Source organism: Barbus barbus (assembly GCF_936440315.1).
Source record: "Barbus barbus genome assembly, chromosome: 15".
Taxonomy (NCBI): domain Eukaryota; kingdom Metazoa; phylum Chordata; class Actinopteri; order Cypriniformes; family Cyprinidae; genus Barbus; species Barbus barbus.
This window is the reverse complement of record NC_136743.1, coordinates 20,666,874-20,687,239: the sequence shown is the minus strand read 5'-3', so window position 1 is coordinate 20,687,239 and position 20,366 is coordinate 20,666,874. Positions and strand designations below refer to the sequence as shown.

The window sequence follows — 20,366 nt, the reverse complement described above, 5'->3', positions numbered from 1 at the left end:
GAGGCTAGTGCCCATATGAGAGACCCTGTCGGGATCCCATATGTGTATTCCACGGTATGCTTATTAGAGCCGTGTTTCCCCTGGCATACCACATTCTGCCATCTCTAATGATGCAGCCTAAGCCATCTCAGAGACTTCCATGTGCTATAGGGCCCTACGGGGTTACTTCACATATCTAAATGTCACTTTAACCCCCTCTGGGAGGAGGTGACTCCGCAGTGTGTCTCTTCCAAGTGGAAGGGCACGCTTCCCAGTGTTATATAAGTCCTACTGTTGGGTTGCTCAAGGAATAACAGTAGTTGACCTTCTCTGTGTAGAGCCCGGTCCTATCGTCTGCCTTATAGGAAGGATCAGGAGGCCTACACAGGGTACTGGAAGGGGCAGCTCCTGTGGCGCTTTGGTAGGGATCCCAATTTCGTCGGTCATCCGACGTGACTCGGAGTGACCGAGTGAATGGGAACATCTCGGTTACGTATGTAACCCTCGTTCCCTGAAGGAGGGAATGGAGACGTCACGTCCCGTCGCCACAGTCGCTGTACCACCGCTGAGCTGCCGGGTCACCACCTCGGCTCCTCAGCGAAAGCATTAATTAATGCGGTGCACCTGATGCCTCTTATGCTCAGGCTGTGATCAGTGGCAGCTGGATGCAATGATCGTATGCCAATGTCCATTGGCTCGTTTAGTTACACTCGAAGTGGATTGGTCTCTCTGGCGAGAACCCAATTTTGTCGGTCATCCGACGTGACGTCTCTGTTCCCTCCTTCAGGGAACTAGGGTTACATACGTAACAGAGACGTTTTTCATGGTTTGTTCAGCATCAATTACAGTAACAACTCAAACGTTCTCAAAATGTAGTTTAGCCTACTACTATTTAGTTATAGGCTAATAATAATAGTTCTCTACTCTGAACCTCAAGGTCCACTTTCCTGCAGTGTTTAGCTCCAACCTTGATCAAACTAGTCATTCTAAAAGCTCATTACTAAGTAATTAATGGCTCAAAAATGCTAATTGTTTTCCGGGTTTAAGGACTGAACAGCATAATTCTGCTATCAGAGCAAGCAACATCGTCAACAAGAAGCACAAGCTCTTGTGTGATCTACAGCGAGAGCGAGTGCTGCCTCCTAGCGGCTAAAAATGAAATAAAATTATGAGGACCATCATCAGACTTATCTCTCGCGCTTTTTTTTTTTTTTGAAAGTTAGAAAAATGGTCTAACAAAAACACTTTGTTGTCTGTAAAATGAACTCATTGTTCATTATGAAAGAATCTTAGCCACTACTTCCAATTACAACAGCATTTACTCTGTGCTTCACTGTTCAGTCAGTCAGTTTAATTAGCACAGTTGTTTCCTCCTCAGCACCTCTTGATGTATGCCTGATTCTATGGCTAATTATCTACTGTATTGATCACTGGAGACAACTGTCAATTAATTTCCAGCAGTGGAGAGCAGTTATCTCAATTTGACATTCTCCTTAGGATTCAGCAGGAGATATTTAGTGGGCTGATAATATCTCATTCAACAAAGGCAAGGCAGGGTTACATATGAGGAATTATGGCCTCTTCTGCTCATATGGACATGCTGGATGAAAACATTGATTCTTTAAGAGGCTGGGAGGCGATTGTGTGGCATGGATTTCATCTGGAGGACTGGAGGAGACATGGAGTCATTAATAGAGTCGCCTATTTCGAGGTAATTAATTGAATTCAATTTTGGCATTATTTATTTTTTTTTTATCCCACAGATGTTCTGTTTTAAATAGAAGAGCTAAAATATCTGAATGCAATGGATGAGTTAGTGAACTGTTTTTGTGTCGTGTGTCTCTGTGATAGAATTAACAGAATACTGAGTTCATTACTTAATAGCTTTAGCTGAAGATAAACTATTACCTATATTTACTTATATAGACAATTTTCTGGTTATGGTTATACAATTATGTTATTGGTTCTAACCATAACCCTATCAGGTACTACTAATTCATGACTTCTAAAGAATAGTACATAACAATACCATTAAATAAGGTGTTAAATTAAATAATAATTAAATACTGTAACAATGGAGCTGTGTAACTTTAAAAAGGTTATATCTCTTAAAAAAAAAAATCTAATAAAAATAAATTAGGCAAAATATGCATTTTACTAATCTTGCCACATTTGCAAAGTTTGGTTCCTGTACTAAAAACAATGCATTAATAATAATAATAATACATTTTTCTAAAAGGGCAAAATTGACCCAAATGCATTTTGATTGTTAATAAGAACATTATATATCAATTAAAAAGGGAAAAACATGTTTTTTTGTATTTAAGAATAGTTTTTAAATATTTTAATGTATTGTTTATATAAATTATTTGGCTTTTTCCAGCCATTCATGCTGAAGTGTTAAATTAAATAGCACGTAATTAATTTTAATAATGGAGCTGTGTACAAAAGTACATTTAATTAAAAGTTATATCCCTTTAAAAACTAAATCTAATATATATATATATATATATATATATATAATTTTATTTTATTTTTTTGTGCAAAATATGCATTTTACTAGCCTTGCCACATTTGCAAAGTTTGGTTACTGTGCTAAAAACTTTAAAAACTTTAAGAATATATTTAAAATATTTTAGAAATATATATATTGTTTGCATCAATTATTTGCCTTTAAAAAGCCATTCATGCTGAAGTGAGATGTTCAAGAAATTCTTGAGATGTAAACCAAATTATTATTATTATTATTTATTATTATTATTATACAGGTCCTTCTCAAAAAATTAGCATATTGTGATAAAGTTCATTATTTTCTGTAATGTACTGATAAACAACAGACTTTCATATATTTTAGATTCATTACAACACAACTGAAGTAGTTCAAGCCTTTTATTGTTTTAATATTGATGATTTTGGCATACAGCTCATGAAAACTCAAAACAGCCCAAAATTCCTATCTCAAAAAATTAGCATATCATGAAAAGGTTCTCTAAACGAGCTATTAACCTAATCATCTGAATCAACTACACCTGCAAAAGATTCCTGAGGCTTTTAAAAACTCCCAGCCTGGTTCATTACTCAAAACCGCAATCATGGGTAAGACTGCCGACCTGACTGCTGTCCAGAAGGCCATCATTGACACCCTCAAGCAAGAGGGTAAGACACAGAAAGAAATTTCTGAACGAATAGGCTGTTCCCAGAGTGCTGTATCAAGGCACCTCAGTGGGAAGTCTGTGGGAAGGAAAAAGTGTGGCAGAAAACGCAGCACAACGAGAAGAGGTGACCGGACCCTGAGGAAGATTGTGGAGAAGGACCGATTCCAGACCTTGGGGGACGTGCGGAAGCAGTGGACTGAGTCTGGAGTAGAAACATCCAGAGCCACCGTGTACAGGCGTGTGCAGGAAATGGGCTGCAGGTGCCGCATTCCCCAGGTCAAGCCACTTTTGAACAGAGAAGCAGCACTGGACTGTTGCTCAGTGGTCCAAAGTACTTTTTTTGGATGAAAGCAAATTTTGCATGTCATTCGGAAATCAAGGTGCTAGAGTCTGGAGGAAGACTGGGGAGAGGGAAATGCCAAAATGCCTGAAGTCCAGTGTCAAGTACCCACAGTCAGTGATGCTGGTGTTGGTCCACTGTGTTTTATCAAGGGCAGGGTCAATGCGGCTAGCTATCAGGAGATTTTGGAGCACTTCATGCTTCCATCTGCTGAAAAGCTTTATGGAGATTATTTCATTTTTCAGCACGACCTGGCACCTGCTCACAGTGCCAAAACCACTGGTAAATGGTTTACTGACCATGGTATTACTGTGCTCAATTGGCCTGCCAACTCTCCTGACCTGAACCCCATAGAGAATCTGTGGGATATTGTGAAGAGAAAGTTGAGAGACGCAAGACCCAACACTCTGGATGAGCTTAAGGCCGCTATCGAAGCATCCTGGGCCTCCATAACACCTCAGCAGTGCCACAGGCTGATTGCCTCCATGCCACGCCACATTGAAGCAGTCATTTCTGCAAAAGGATTCCCGACCAAGTATTGAGTGCATAACTGAACATAATGGCCATTCTTTTATTGGTCGGATGAAATATGCTAATTTTTTGAGATAGGAATTTTGGGTTTTCATGAGCTGTATGCCAAAATCATCAATATTAAAACAATAAAAGGCTTGAACTACTTCAGTTGTGTTGTAATGAATCTAAAATACATGAAAGTCTAATGTTTATCAGTACATTACAGAAAATAATGAACTTTATCACAATATGCTAATTTTTTGAGAAGGACCTGTATGTTGTGTTGTTGTAGATTATTTAGTTATTGTGGCAGAACTTATTAGTGCATATCAATTTTCAAACTAAAATATACAAAACAAACTATAATCCATATTGGCATTGTTCGTAAACATGTTCAGTGGTGTTGGGTGATAGTAACTGTTAATAAATAAAAAAATAAATAATAAAAAATGAACCATGAATTATTTGTTTAAAATGCAGTTTATTATTATTATTATTATTAATCAAGAACTTAATTTGTATTTGATAAGAATAAGAGGTTTTGAGAGAATGCCTCTGTTTCCGTGTGGTCACATCTACTGTACTCTTTCATAGTAGAGCTCAGGGGCATTTCCTCCAAGGAGGCAAGGGAGGCAGAGGGCAGAACAGAGGGCTCCTCTCCTCAAAATCGGATTAGAAAATAATCGATATTACAAAAATAAAACAGCGCAAATATGACTAAATATGATATTAAAAGTCACTCGTTTTTATAAAATAACACTGTACAACAGCGACACCCGCAGGTAAAGTTACAGCAGAGGCTTGCCTCCCTTCGGTCCATAGACTTTCTACAGAGACCCTAAAGCGTGGGGTGACTTTTCTGGAGGCTCATTGAGATGAATGGGGGAAAGTCACATGAGAGGAGGCAATATATATATATATATATATATATATATTAGCCTTTAGAGTACCTGAACTTTATTGTGCGTTCCGGCACTTCTGACATGTTGCGGAGTAGAAATTAGAAATTATATAGAAACTATGTAAATCACACTACCCAGACGGGATCACCTCTCATCTCGACCAATCACGTGAATGAAGCAAGAGTCGGTCTACTTCATTGTGTGGTGCGCGAGAGCATGTCAGGGGTGACGCACGGAGGAGTATAATAATAATTAATTATTGATTACTAATTTGAATCAGTACTTTATAACGAAAATCATATCTTAAAATGAAAAGAAGCAGGCTTTAGCAATCACATCATTTTAAACCGTAAACTCCTGGAAAGTCCAGGGATCCAGTGAATGAATTCAAACAGTAAACTCAAAACAGCGCTAATGCAGAGAAAACACGGCCGATTTAATCAGCGATTACGGAGAGAATAATGAATTACGTCCAGATGTCAGTAAAATTATTCTTTTCAGTGTGTATTTGGCTTAAAAGCAAGTGTGTTTTATAATGAACGCTGATTATGCGGTGGTCAGAGATTTAGTGATTCTGAATGGATCCGTATATTAAAGGCAGGAGATTTAGTGGTCTTTGGCGTCTCCCTGTGGTCCTGTTTGGTATTGCAGCTTGACTTGTGCTAATTTGTATTGAAAACTTTTATTTAATTATTGATTGATTGATTGTGGCACTATACTTGCATTATGAATTATTAAAAAGTACTTATTTATTTAATATAAATAAATAAATAAATGGGGGGATGGGGGGGGGGGTGAGTACCGACACTTCTTTTTTTCCACTTCAAGCACTGAATGTAAGCAACTGTCCCGCTTAGATATCACTGCTTTGTGCCACGTCAAAATGAAACATGAAATGGCTTGAAAACATGATGACTGTGTCAGTTTTTAGTGAGCATTCAGCTTGATGAAACGAAAGATGTATCTTCGTGCTTGTGACAATATTTGTGACAGGGCTTTTATGACGATGACCCGACTTAAAAAGAACAGTTGAACATCAGTTCATAAATAATAATTCTGTTTACAAGTGCATATAGGCCGCCTTGTGGCAGAGGTTCTTTACACTAACTCCGCTAAGACTATCATTTTATAACAGCTCTAGTCAGGCCCGGATTAAGAATCCAGAGGATCCTGGGCACAATGTCTAAAATATAGTGTACTTTATTGGAAACACCTCTATCTTATACAGGATTTACACGGACATAGCCTATGATCACCTGTACACATCCGCCATCATACAGGATTTACATCACATAATTGCAATAATGCTTTCCTGGACCAGCAGTAATCTTTGCAATAAGTGTAAATAGTACTAACTAACATTTAGAAAATACAAACATGTTCATAAATTCAAAAGTTCACGTCAGAACAGCTTTATGAACGATTTACACAATAATTCTTTCTTCTCATGTTTCATGAATGAGGCCCATAGAGTGTACAGCAGGGATGGGCAACTTTGATAATGAGGCCAGCGTTTTTTCTCTTTTATACCAAGGGTCCAAATTACTAATCCTTTTACACCGTCTTACTCAACTTCCTTTTTATTGAAAGAAATTAAAGTATAATTTAAGTAATTTGTTTTTAAAGATTTCATTTACTATAAAACTTGTGCAGTTATGCTAATTCAGAAGGGAAACTTTGTTGTCAGTTGACAGCAATATTACCCCAACAAGCCAATCTCACTTGCACTGTAAAACTGCTGTAAAACTGCAAAAAACTCATTTACAGAGGTCCCATTTTTTGTTAGTGGCCTACAGAACATTCTCAAAATAACCTAAGAGTAGGCCTACAGTTAAAAAGGGCTTACTCAGAAAAAAAAAAAAAAAAAAGAATATTCCAAATGGTACCATAATATAACCAGATATTTTTTAGGGTGAATGACCTTTAAAGACCTTTTTAAGACCTGCACTTCAATTTCAGCCTTTAAACTATTTTTAAGAAAAGGGATGAGTCAAAAGTATCAATTATTATATTAATTAAAAAATTATTATCAATCAATTATTAAAATATTAAATAACATATATCTTAGTGACTTAATTGTTTAAATTTTTATAATGCATTAGATTCTTGTTGATCCACCGGTTCACATTTAAAAATATATAGCAAAAATAGCAGATGGGCTTATTGAAAATGACAATTTGTTCTCTGCCAGCAGGTTTCGCTTTCAGAACAGTAGAAATATAGTGGTTTCCCCGGTAACAGCAGAGCACAAAACAGCACAGCTCCTGACTTTGAAACGTACAGCGCTCATATTTATTCAGTGAAATCCTAGCCTTTTTAAATTCAATCGCATTATTAATCTATATAGCAATTCTTGTCTTTCCGTTCCCAAATTTAGGACCTCTAATAATTAAGACTTTTGTACTATTTAAGAGTTTTCATGGCCTTAAATTTAAACAATTAAACTAAAGACTTTTTAAGGACCCGTGGAAACCCTAAGAACATAGTTCAGTGCAAACATTTCTATCATGCATTTGTTTAAAGTCTACCTTTGAAATTTGAGCGAAGTTCAACTCTGGCGTCTGTGCGCAGTGGTGTGATGGTGATTTAAATAAAAATACACTCACACAAACATACACAATACATACATTGTCCATAAATACATACTGTAAACAGTGTTTGCCAGCAAGCATGCTATTTGCACTTAACTAAAGACACTCCATTTTTTTTTCTTCCCCTCACTTGGGCCCCAAGTGCGCATGGGCCCCTGGGCCCGTGCCCATAATGCCCAGTGGATAATCCGGCCCTGGCTCTAGTGGTGCAGACGGTGAAGTACGTGGTGAAGTCATTTTTAACACGATCGACACGGGTTCGAATCCGTGTTTTGCCAAACTTTTTTTCCTACCTTTTCAAATCAGATATCACGTCGGAAAGGCATGTATTTTCAATAATAATGAAGGAAATAATCTAAAAGTTGAATTTAAAGTATCGGGTAGGGGTAGGATAAGTGTAGGGAGGGATTTATTGTCCCAATAAGGCAGCATCCATTTAATAATTTGAATTAAAATGATAATTTACACTCAATATGTTATTATTGCATACTGTTTTATAATGTACTACAATACTGAGGTGCAGATGATTGCCACTATTTGCAAAAAGTAGAATAAATAGCAGAAAACCCTGCTAGATGTAAATAGAATCTAGCTATTTGCACTTAGTGTAAACATTAGTGTATCAGGGACATGAATTTATATATATATATATATATATATATATATATATAACTGCCTCCTCATTTTAAAACACCACCGCACACCACTGCTGATATCTCAACAGTGCACTGCTCTTCCTTTCTTCATACTTTAAGCTGGTAATCAGGGCTAAAATATCAATAAAAGACTGGATGCAGTTAAAGCATGATGGGGGGCCGTCTCCCCTTACCAGAAGGATTAAACTCAAAGCACTTGATGAAATGATAGTTGACAGTGTTATTGGGGTTCAGAGGTCTGTGAGGCAGGGTGCAGCGGGGCTCATAAATTGCCCCTCGCCGTCAGAGACAAATATAGACCAGCCTGCAGCTCCAAATGCACATGCCCCTCACGTCTCTTCACCGGTGTACATCCGTGTGCATGTGCATGACAGACATATTTCTGCAACCACAGATCACAAATATTCCAAATAAAGTACAACAGGCCCTGCTTTTTGGAAATGAAAAGTCATGCAAGCTTGACAGTGTTTGAAATCTCAAATTGTTGTAACCTGAGCAAAATTATGTAGCTATGTCAACAAATAATCTGGCTGTGATACTCAACTCGATATCCCTGTGAGGTCATCATACGCATTCCATCGCTTAGCATGTGCCTCTAAGGGTCTGATCGCATCTGTACTCCAACCAGCAAAACCAGGGCTCACATACAGCCCTCAGCAGGCATCATGGATTTAAGGAGTCTCTTCACCGTAGCTCAGTTCATAAAGGCCAGATGTGAGCACGGCCTGAAAGCTGGTGTTAGCGAGAATAAGAATTATGTCTTTTTTGAGGTGGAGATCCTGGACCCCAAGAGCAAGACACAACTCTGCTACCTGGATAAGGTGCATTTTGCAGTGTTATTTTATTTTAATTAACATACTATTATGGCATTTAATCATATTTTACAATTTATTATTATATCATATTATCTTATAATTTATTATCTTATTTTCTAATTTAATTTAAATTTTATATTTAGTGATTCTGATGTTTTGTCATTTTTAATAGAGTTTGTTTTTAAAATATATTTTTATTTAGTTTTTAGTGATTTTGACTTCAGTTTGACATTTTAGTACTTTCAAATTGGACAACTAACTGATATAAAATATTTTTTATTCATATTCATGTTTACATTTATATACATTTTCATTATTTTAATTTATTTCAGTTTTTATTTAAATTAACAAAATGTTTTTAATAGTTTTAGTTTTAGCTTTTGTTAATGATAACAGCGCTGGCATTGGGTCAGAAATCATGAGTAAATTGATTACAGCTGAGAAAAATTCTTAAACTTTCTCAGGTGGAGCCCAACGCCACCATCGCAGAGATCAAGACATTGTTGCACAAAATTTGTAAGTGTTTTTGCATAATAAAAGACTAAATTATATGCTTATTCAAGCTGTGAAACTTACATCTGTAAAAACAATGCTATCTCATGACCAAGTAGTACGTATTTTACAAAGTGGCTAATTTATACGAATTCGTACGACCTGACTCGTACGATTTTGTACGATTTGTCTAGACCCCAGTGACGGCTAGGTTTAGGGGTGGGGTTAGGTGTAGGTCATTCGTACAAATTTATACGAATTGTGTAACTCGTAAAATATGTATGATTTATCAAAAATCGTATGAATTGTACGAGTGAGGTTGTACGAATGCGTACAAATTAGCCACCTCATAAAATATGTACGAATTGCCGTGAAGTTTTTGTAAAGATTACAATTCTTAAAATCCCTGCAGACCCCAAGTTTTATCCATCAAGACAGGCACTAAAGCTACATCCAGGTAAACTTTCCCATCCATCAATATTTTATCGATATTATATAAATATAATATGTATTTTTTTTTTTTATTCTTTAGGACATCCTGTGTATTGCATTGCAAGTTCTAATATGTTTATTCAAAAATGTCCACCAAACCTTCAAAGTAGATGGTAAAATAAAACATCTAGATGAATTAAAGCCTAGTACAGTAGCCAGATGCTTTTGCAATCTTAGATGTGTAACAGCTGTGGTGCATATGTGCATGTCTGCACTTCTCCTGACAGATGTCAGGCATCATTTCACACGGGAGAAGACATAAGTGAGAAAACTTCAGCTAGTTAACAATAACAACAAGAAAAGTTGTTTATTTTGGATTATTTTTAAAAAATAATTTATAATATTTGAACTGAGGTGCATTTCTTTTGCTATGTCTTGATATTATGACTGAGCTGCTTGATTCTCAGAGGGAAAGGCCCTCAGTGATGATGATGTGCTGGAGGATCTACCGGTTGGCACGACCGCAACGATGTTCTTCCAGGACCTCGGCCCACAGTTAGGCTGGACTATGGTAAAGAAAGCATCTCATACATGTTCATTTAGATAACAGCATCTCATATAGTGAGTACGACAGTAATTGTGTTTATGACAGTAATTGTGTTTTTATTGGGGGCTGATTGCAGGTGTTTTTGGCAGAGTGTCTCGGGTCGCTTTTCATTTACCTGCTGTTCTACTATCGGCTCCCATACATCTACAATCACGAGTATGACTTCACCCGAAGTCCATTTAAAGTTGTCAAGTGAGTTCAGAGTGAAAAACCTTATTTAGATGATTTATGGACAGAATATTTAACATTAATATAATCATTATATTTCTTAAAGACCTGATCAAACTATTGCATTCAGTTTTGTTGGCGTAACCTAATGTATTTCGATTGGTTCAGTGGTGTTAAACAGTATTTTGGACTTTAGATGTTACTGCATGAATAACATTTTTAAGTTTAAAAAAATGTTGCTCATTTTTTTTCAGTGTGAAATTAATATTGAATAATGTTCCAAAGGTGTGGCAAACTGTTTGTGGTTTACATTTGACCCTGCTGATACAGGCTGGCTAGCTGGTGCCACTCTCTTCATTACATTAAGAGGCTTGTGGAAACTATTTTTATCCATCGCTTTTCTGACGGAACGTTACCTTTACGCACCATCATGCTGGTATGTCTATGTCTGTAGTTTGTCATACGAAATTGTCACAGTATTTCCTGTTTTGGCACATTAGCTAATGTATCTGAAGTGCTTATGACATTGGCTTTAGTTCAGTGGTGTCAGTGAAACGTTGAGGAGCTTTGGGGGGGAATATTTGGCTGCTTTCCATTAAGCGTCCTCTTGCTGGTTTAAATTATACCCCTCCAGTATCTTTCAACACACTCAGAATACATATGCTTTCACCATATGGAAGAGTCGTTCAAAATATTGCCTGCACATGTGAATTCTAATCATGCATATGAGCGAGCTTAAATGGAGCTAAACATAGCTAAAGTATACAATTGAGGTTTGCGTTTGATATAAAGCTAAGGAATTATTCTTTGAGCAGTGACTATTTGTTATATCAGACACGATCCTTATATGAATGAAAACTGTGATTCTGTAGCTCTGTCTGTATTACTGGGGATTTGCAGCATGGCAGGCGTATTACATCAACCATCCGCTCTACACCCCACCAAGTAAGTGCTCATTATGTCACACATTACATTAGTTTGTGAGCCTCATATTAACATCTGATTTTAACTTCTGTTTCTTTAGCATATGGGAGACTTCAAATCTACTCTGCACTGGCAATGTTTTTGGTATGTATGTCAAAATGTAAAGAAGGTTTTCATTTATAAAGCTCTAAACATCTTACTGACTGATGTTTTAGTGCATTTCCTGCAAATATGGAAAAAATAAAAAATAAAGGGTCTCAGTTACATATGTGCAGTTCTGCTTCATTCCTCCTGACCGCCAGAGGCGCTGCTAAGCACTAGAGGATAATCGCTGCTCCAGCTAGATAGGTCGAGAAAGAATAACAACAAAGTCACGTCATGACGTCGACCGAGATGCGAGGATATAAACCACACCAGCTCGATGCCCAGCCTCTTTCGCTTTCTTGCTTTTGATAGGTCGTTGGTTTAGCTTTGTCCCGTGCAGCTTACCTGAGTCGCAAGGATTCGCCCTCCCAAGCTGTGACAGCGTGCTCTGCACTATCATGAAGACGGATGTTTTCTGGATTGTCTTCTTCATTACGTGAGTACACATTTTTGCATTTAATCATTGTGTCGGCGAAACCCTGTGCTTCACGGTACTATCCGGTAGCTGGTTTCGACCGCACATAGGTAGCATTCCCCGCTAGACCTATTTATCATTGATTTCACCGCTTACCGTCGTGCAAGCTCTCGTATGCCCTCCGGTGCTATCCGAAGGCAGCTTTGATAATCCACGTGTGATTCTCTCACTTAAATCTTTCGGTTCTGTCCGAAGATTTTATCAACGCCTGTTTTTCTTTTGTGCGTGCTATCGAGGACATGTTTGACGGAGTCATGGATCACAGCTCTCATTTCTCCGTTTCTTCACTGAGTTGTAAACTGTGCCCGAACACACTTTTTCCCGATGACGGACACGATCTCTGCCCATCATGTTTAGGGATTCAGCATCTGAAAGAAGCATTGACTGATCCGTGTTTGTATTGTGCCATGCTGCCGCTGTCAGAAAGACAGCTGCGTCTTGCAGAGCTAGATCCTAGCTCGTCTGCTAGCCTCGCACAACCGTGTACAGCGCCACGACACGCTCAAAAATGTCACACATCAGCGGTTGCTGGTGCTACGCCGACCAAGAAGAAATCTTTACCGAAAACAGAAAATTCGCTATCGAAGACTGTTGCTTCTCTTTCTTCAGAGATGGCAGCGATAAAACGCCTTCTCCAGTCATTACAACCCCCGGTACCAATCGCACCTACTAAAACTTAAAACAACCAAAACTTCAGTGAAAGAGAGTGATTTCCAGCCTCCAGATATGATAGATTTAGACGCTTTCTCCATGAGTGCATCTAATTCACATTTCCTTGATGAAGAGTTGGTGGATCCTGCCATGCAACCTGGCCCCCCACAGGAGGCTCTCTCCAGCCTGTCTGCTGCTGGTTGTTCAAGCAGTGGGTCTGTACATTCATCTAATGCAGGCCAGTCTTCTTCTGATGACATTCTCTCAATTTTGAAGATGGCAACGGCTCGTTTAGGTCTTGATAGAGCTGTTCAGCCTGCTAAATCTAATGTGTTCTACAGGCAAAATCCTGATACTACGTTTACCATGCCACAATGTAAGGATTTTGTTACTGAATTCTCCAGTGAATTAACAAGCTCCAATGCACCTAGGAGGAGGTCAAAGTCAGCCCGTACTCTGGCCTCAATGGCTGAGGCTGATTCTATTGGGGTGGGTCGGGCACCTGAAATTGAACAGCGGGTAGCAGCCTTAGTGGTATCACCAGACGAAGCGCTTAGAGGCAATGTGCGTTGCCAAAGTGCTCAATGTGGTCATACTGACACATTACTGAAAAGAGCATATGAGTCCGTAGCCTACATAACCCGAGCAGAGAATACCATTTGCCAACTGCTTGCCTGTAACGCCACATTGGAGTCAGCAAATGTTGATCCCTCTGTGCCTCAGTTTTTACAGACTGCCCTATTGACTATGGGTCATGTAACACGTGAACTTGGGACACTGTCGGCGACCCTTTTAACAGCAAGACGCCAGGTATGGCTTGCTCAGACAAGATTGTCTGAAGATTGTAAGAAGACATTGAGAGAACTATCAATTGTACCGGGACATCTCTTTGGCCCCAACATTTCTGAACTATTAGAAAAGAGAATGAAGTTATCAGAGGCCACTCGACAGTTAACTCAGGCCCCACGGGCTCCCTCTTTTAGGAAGCCATCGACACCGGCTCACCCACGCTACTCAAGCTCGGAGCAGCGGTTGCGTCCCCACAGCGATCTGCAACTTCAAACGCCACAGCGACATAGAGTGGCTGAAGAGACTCAGTCACGCGGGCCTTTTCCCCGCCTCCATCAAGGAGGGCCACGTCAGCGCCCCCCCCCCCCCCCCCCCCCCCCCAAATGAAGAAACCCGAAACCCTGAAGTTCCTGGGCTGGCAGTCGGCCGTTTCACTGCAGAACACCTACATTACTAGGAAAATTCAACATCTGACCCCTGGGATCTGACGACTCTGAACAAGGGATACAGTCTGCAGTTCCGACGCCAGCCTCCAAGGTTTTCAGGAATCCTTCCGACAGTCGTCAAAGATTCAACCAGATTAACGGCCCTTTCCATGGAAATTTGTCGCTGTTGTTGAAAGGAGCCATAGAGAAAGTTCCCCTTCTCAAACAAAGAGACGGTTTTTACTCAACTTATTTCCTCGTTCCAAACAAAAGATGGCGGTTTTCGCCCAGTTTTGGATCTGCGACGCCTCAATGTGTTCTGGAAGCGTCTCCCTTTTCGGATGTTGCGCACAGTCGACGTTCTTCGATCTGTGATGAAAGAAGACTGGTTTGTGAGTGTAGACTTACTTCCATGTTCCCATTGCTCTCCACCACAGGAAATTCCTAAGATTCAGCTTTCAGGGTCAGGTCTATCAGTTCAGAGTTCTGACATTTGGGCTATCTCTGGCTCCTTGTGTTTTTACGAAATGCATGAGTGCAGCCCTGTCTCCTCTTTGGTCCAAAGGCATGAGGATTCTGCCCTATTTAGACGATTGTTCTGGAGCACACACAGAAGCTGGGCCTTACTGTGAACGACACAAAAAGTAATCTGGTTCCAGAGCAGACCATAACCTTCATAGGAATAACGAAACCCTGGAAACGGGTAACGTTTCTGAGGGCTGGAGTGCCACTAGGGGTGGTGCCTTCTCGTCGAGAAGTGATCACAACCGATGCTTCGCTAACAGGATGGGGGGCAACATGGAACCAGAGGGGGATTGGTGGTCACTGGTCAGCAAAGGAGGCCTTAGAACATATCAACGTTCTAGAACTGAAAGCAGTGTATCTAGCACTACAACGCTTCCTACCACATCTGTTAGGCCGCCATGTGCTTGTCCGGTCCGACAACACATCGACAGTCTTTCATTTGAATCACCAGGGGGCACCAGGTCTCTTTCTTCTTTACAGCTAACTCGCAAGATCCTCAGATGGTCTCAGGGCTGACTGGCTTCATTAAAGGCAATGTATCTCCCAGGATTGGACAATCAAGTGGCAGATGCTCTGTCCAGAGATCTACTGCTTCCGGGCGAATGTAGGCTTCACCCGGATGTGGTGCTGCTGATTTGGCAACAGTCCGGCAGGGCAGAGGCCGATCTATTTGCCTCAGAGCTGACCACGCATTGCTGCTGGTGGTTCGCGAGGACCGAGACATCCAGCCCATTGGGACGGGATGCATTAGCTCACGAGCGGCCGAACTGCCTATTGTACGTGTTCCCTCCTTTTCCACTTCTATGGGAGACCCTACATCGAATATTCCTGTCCAAACACAGGGTTTCCTCTTCTTCTGAGTCTGTTCCGGGGCGAACGGTGGCAGCTTCCCATCTGACGGGACCTCCTTTCTCAGCTGAATGGCCGTGTTTGGCACCCAGATCCAGCTTGTCTTCAGCTTTGGGTTTGGCCAGTGGGTCCACTTCTCAGTTAACTGATTGTGAGCCGGCAGTACTGAACACTATTGGTAACGCTAGGGCTCCTTCAACTCGACCGCTTTACACTGCTCGGTGGAGGATTTTCTACTCTTGGTGTGGGGATCAAGGATTTGACCCAATTCTTTGTACTGTTCCAAAAGTGTTGAGTTTTTTGCAGCATCTGTTAGATGACAACAAGGCGGCTTCTACTTTAAAGGTTTATGTTGCTTATGTTGCTTATCATGCCCCAGTTGATGGTGCGTCCTCCCACATCTCACAACCTTGTATGTAGTTTTCTGAAGCGATCGAGATGTTTAAAACCTGTTCGTTCTACTCCCTTTCCTGTTTGGGACTTGCCACTTGTTCTAGAATTTCTTTGCACACTGCAATTTGAACCATTGGATGTTGTGGATATTAAGTGGTTGTCCTTGAAGGTATCTTTCCTGTCAGCCATTGCTTCTGCTAAACGCGTTTGCGAGCTTCATGCCTTGTCAGTGAGTGCGCCGTGCTTACGCTAGTTACCAGAGGATTCTGGGGTCATTCTTCGGCCAGATGGGGGGAGGTCTCATCTTCTCTGTCCTGTAAGGGCTTTGAGGTGCTATGTTAAGTCTACTGCTCCTTTTAGACAGACGGATCAGTTATTTGTCTGTTATGGTGAGGTACGCAAGGGCGCCCCCTTGTCTAAGCAAAGATTGTCACATTGGATTGTTGAGTTGATAAAGCTAGCATATAATAATTCTAATCAGCTTTTACCAGTGGGTGTTACTTGTCACTCTACTAGAGCTGTCTCTTCATCTTGGGCCGCCTTATGGGGAGTTTCCTTGGCGGAAGTCTGTGCAGCTGCTACCTGGTCCACTCCATGTACATTTGCATGGTTCTACAAGGTGAACGTGGCTGCTTCCCACGATGTGAGTTCTGCAGTTCTTCTGGAAGATCCCTGATGTTTGCAGGTGGGTGGCATTCCTCGTGACTGTGTTGGTATGTGTCATCCTCTAGTGCTTAGCACCACCTCTAGCGGTCAGGAGGAATGAAACCGAACGCTAGTTACGTATGTAACTGTGGTTCTGTGAATTCCGGATGACCGCCAGAGTTCCTCGTCATTTGGAATGCGCGAGAAAGCATTCCGAGGCTGGGCATCGAGCTGCTGTGGTTTATATCCTCGCATCTCGGTTGACGTCATGACGTGACTTTGTTGTTGTTATTTTTTCTTGACCTATCTAGCTGGCGCATCGATTATCCTCTAGTGCTTAGCACCGCCTCTGGCGGTCATCCAGAATTCACAGAACCACAGTTACATACGTAACTAGTGTTTCACATGGTTAGTGCAAACTGTCACATGACCAGAGCAGTTTATTTCCGGTTTGCACCATGAGAAGATGATGGCTGTATCAAAGCTCCAAAACAAAAGGCTAGTAAATTATGTTAACATGAAGATATTACAAAGATTTTTGTTCCACATTATCTTTAAAGTGTCTAGTATTAATATATGAATTCACAATTATTATGTTTTGTTGAGTGTTGTCATAGAATGAGTAAAAATGTTGATGGTCACAATAGTGACCGGTGGATGACAGTGAATTTAGGTATACATATAAATCCAACTGCAGTTGTTAGTGAAGGTTGCACTAAAATGTTGCAATGACAAAATATTGCACTGAATTAAAATTTCAAATGTTACAAATAAGTTACAATATTGATGTTGTAATACTGGTAGCACTAATATAACAATTGTATGATATATGTTACAATAAAGTAACAATTTTGAAATACGTTGATGGTTGTATTATTTAGTATTTTATCTCAGTATTCATATCAGTGTTGTATATGGTTTTTTATGCATAATAGTGACCCTAGAATGCGATCAAACAGTTTAAAGCAGCTGGGCTGAGATATATACAAATTCTGATGACTGCAGAAATATGTTAATTCAGTATACACATTATCCCACCGGTCACAATTGTGACTAACCATAAAACGCAATTTTTCACACACTTTTCCAAAAAATAATAGTTTGATTATTTCAAAGGGTTACTAATGACACATCATCTGGACGTTTTCATGTCTGGAAAAAAATTAGATTAAACAGGTTAAGTATTTAGTATTATATTTTAAATATATATTTAAAGCTTCATTAGGAACTGTAACGTCTTTGATTTAAAAACCAAAATAAAATCGTTGAGATCAGTTCACGGGTTCACAATGGTGAATAATTGAAATTTCAAAGCATTTCTAAACAATGACTTAACTAAGACAAAATCTCATAGCTTTGGAAGTTTATATATGAACTCTGAATCAGAGGTTTAGTTGGACAAAAAATGGTTTGCAAAAGTTTTGACACACACAAAGGTGTGTTTCGAAAGTGCCCGTCAGTAAAGAAATCTCTGGCTGTGAGTAGCACAGACAGCTGAATTTTTATTGTGACAACAAACAAGAAAAAACTTATTTATGTGATCATCCACTCTGTTAAGATGTCTTGAATCCATGTTCGCAGTGGTTCAACGAGCAATAATAATGTTATTCCGCATTATTGTATTTTTTAATCGCTAGAGGACCAGATGTTACATAGTGTAGCTTTTATTTTTCATTGCTGGTTTTCTTCGTCATCTCTTTGTTCATTTTATTCAGGTCTGTGAGTTTGGAAACTTCTCAGTTCATCTGATTTTGAATCGAATCAGCTCTAATGGTGAGTCCTAATAAAGATTCATCTCTGTAGTTGCGTGGGCGTAAACAAGGCAGACAATGAAACCTAGTGACTGTGATTAATTACCATTTATTTGTTCCTTTCATAAAGGACTGTGTGGGAGTCCGAAGTAAAATTATCTGTCACATTAATACCTTCAGAGACTATGCATTCTCCTTAACTATATTAGATATTTCCATTACCGCATAACCGCATGCTCTTCTCAACACATTGACAGGGTCCAGGCCTACAGAGATTCCTTATGCCACAAATAATCCATTCACTTGGCTCTTTTTCTTCGTGTCCTGCCCAAACTACACATATGAGGTTTGTCAAGTTTACAAAATAACCTGTTTCATGTCAAAAAAAAAAAAAAAAAACAGTAAATGAAACATTTGGAATGTCTGAGGTTGTGTCCACACCTGTGGAGAACACATGTATCTCAGCATGTGAAATGTTTCTGAATGAAGTATCCCTGAGAATTTGAGGAATATTGTCTGTGTTTTGTGTAGTGATGTAAATTTGTAAATCTGTGTTTCCAGGTGGCATCATGGATCAGCTTCACATTCATGACACAGTGTGTTCCAGGTAGACAGTATTCCATCACACACCATCCACAGCACTAAAGAGTCCAAGGCTGCATCTTAAATTGCATACTTTCCTAGGGCCTACCATATAGTAAGCGAAAAACAGCAGCACTTTTTTTTTTTTTTTTTTTTGAAGAGCTTGCCTTAAAGGAACACGTCACTATTTTTGAAAATAGGCTCATTTTCCAACTCCCCAAGAGTTAAACAGTTGAGTTTTACCATTTTTGAATCCATTCAGCCCATCTCCGGGTCTGGCGATAGCACTTTTAGCGTAGCTTAGCACAGGTCCTTGAATCTGATTAGACCGTTAGCAGCTCGCTCAAAAATGACCAAAGAGTTTCAATATTTTTCTAAATAGTCCCCAGCTAGGTAACTAGTTATAATATAGCTGGGGACTATTTTCAGGTGCTGCATAATATCATTGCGCCTGCTGCACCCATGGTAGGGCAGCAAAGTTCCTTGATTATTACGCCGGAATGAGAGTATACTGTAGTTCCTAACCATATCGGCCTAGAATCTTTTCATTTTCCGTCAGTCTTAGTACACGATGTAATACAGAGGAGTCAAGTTTTAAATAGGAAAAATATTGAAACTCTTTGGTAATTTTTGAGCGAGATGGTCTGATCAGATTCAATGATCTATGCTAAGCTGCGCTAAAAGTGCTACCGCCAGACCCGGAGATCGGCTGAATGGATTCGAAAATGGTAAAACTCAACTGTTTAACTCTTGGGGAGTTGGAAAATGAGCCTATTTTCAAAAATAGTAGCGTGTTCCTTTAACAGGCCAGTAAGAGACTAACTACTATTCTTCCTTTTAATTACACAACTGTTGTATTAAAAATAATATCGAGATCGGGTAAAAACCAGCTCAATGAACTCACAGAGATCAACGACAAACCATCGAAATTTCGAAACATTTCAAAACAGTTGAGATGTAACAAAGCCTTGTTTACTGAAATCACTTGACTTTGGCAGTTTGATACGCGCTCCATGCTCTGAACCACAGGATTCACAAAGGTTTCGAAACTTCATGAAGCAGAGCTTCGAAATTGGCCTTCACTAATTTAGAGAGTAGGCCTATGCAATTTCAGATACAGCCTATATGTCTAAGACCACAGTAAAAATCTGGGGAAGTAATAAACAAGTTATTTAAAGTTTAAAAACATAATATACATTGATGCAAAATTAATGAGTTACATTTAATATTCTGCATTATGTTAGACCACCACCAGTGGTCTCTGACCATTATATTTTATTGAGTATATATTTTGTTGCACCTGCCTGATAAAACTGTGAATCTTTCATATTTCTGCAGTGGGAGTTTTTGCATTTTTGGGTTTTATTCAGATGACTATATGGGCACGGGCAAAGCATAAAACCTACATTGAGCAATTCGAAGACTATCCTGACTTGAGAACGGCCATCATTCCACTCTTCTTCTAGATAGATTGGATGGAGGATGAACCTACATGCACTTTTGTCATTGGATGCCTCACCAAACAACATATTATAAGCAGCAAGAGTCTATTGTTTCTCTGTC

General features: G+C 39.6%; 1 protein-coding gene across 1 annotated transcript; it reads left to right on the top strand.

Moving 5' to 3' along the window:
- Positions 1-1,552: 1,552 nt before the first annotated feature.
- LOC306881086 (very-long-chain enoyl-CoA reductase-like) lies at positions 1,553-20,269 on the top strand (the record flags this gene model as incomplete). Its single annotated transcript, XM_079434992.1, has 13 exons — positions 1,553-1,690; positions 8,907-8,957; positions 9,416-9,467; positions 9,856-9,900; positions 10,343-10,446; positions 10,559-10,674; positions 10,981-11,086; positions 11,523-11,595; positions 11,675-11,718; positions 18,186-18,243; positions 18,479-18,567; positions 18,783-18,828; positions 20,142-20,269. The coding sequence occupies 13 exons, from the start codon at positions 1,553-1,555 to the stop codon at positions 20,267-20,269; spliced, it is 1,050 nt and encodes a 349-aa protein (XP_079291118.1).
- Between the last annotated feature and the right edge of the window lie 97 nt (positions 20,270-20,366).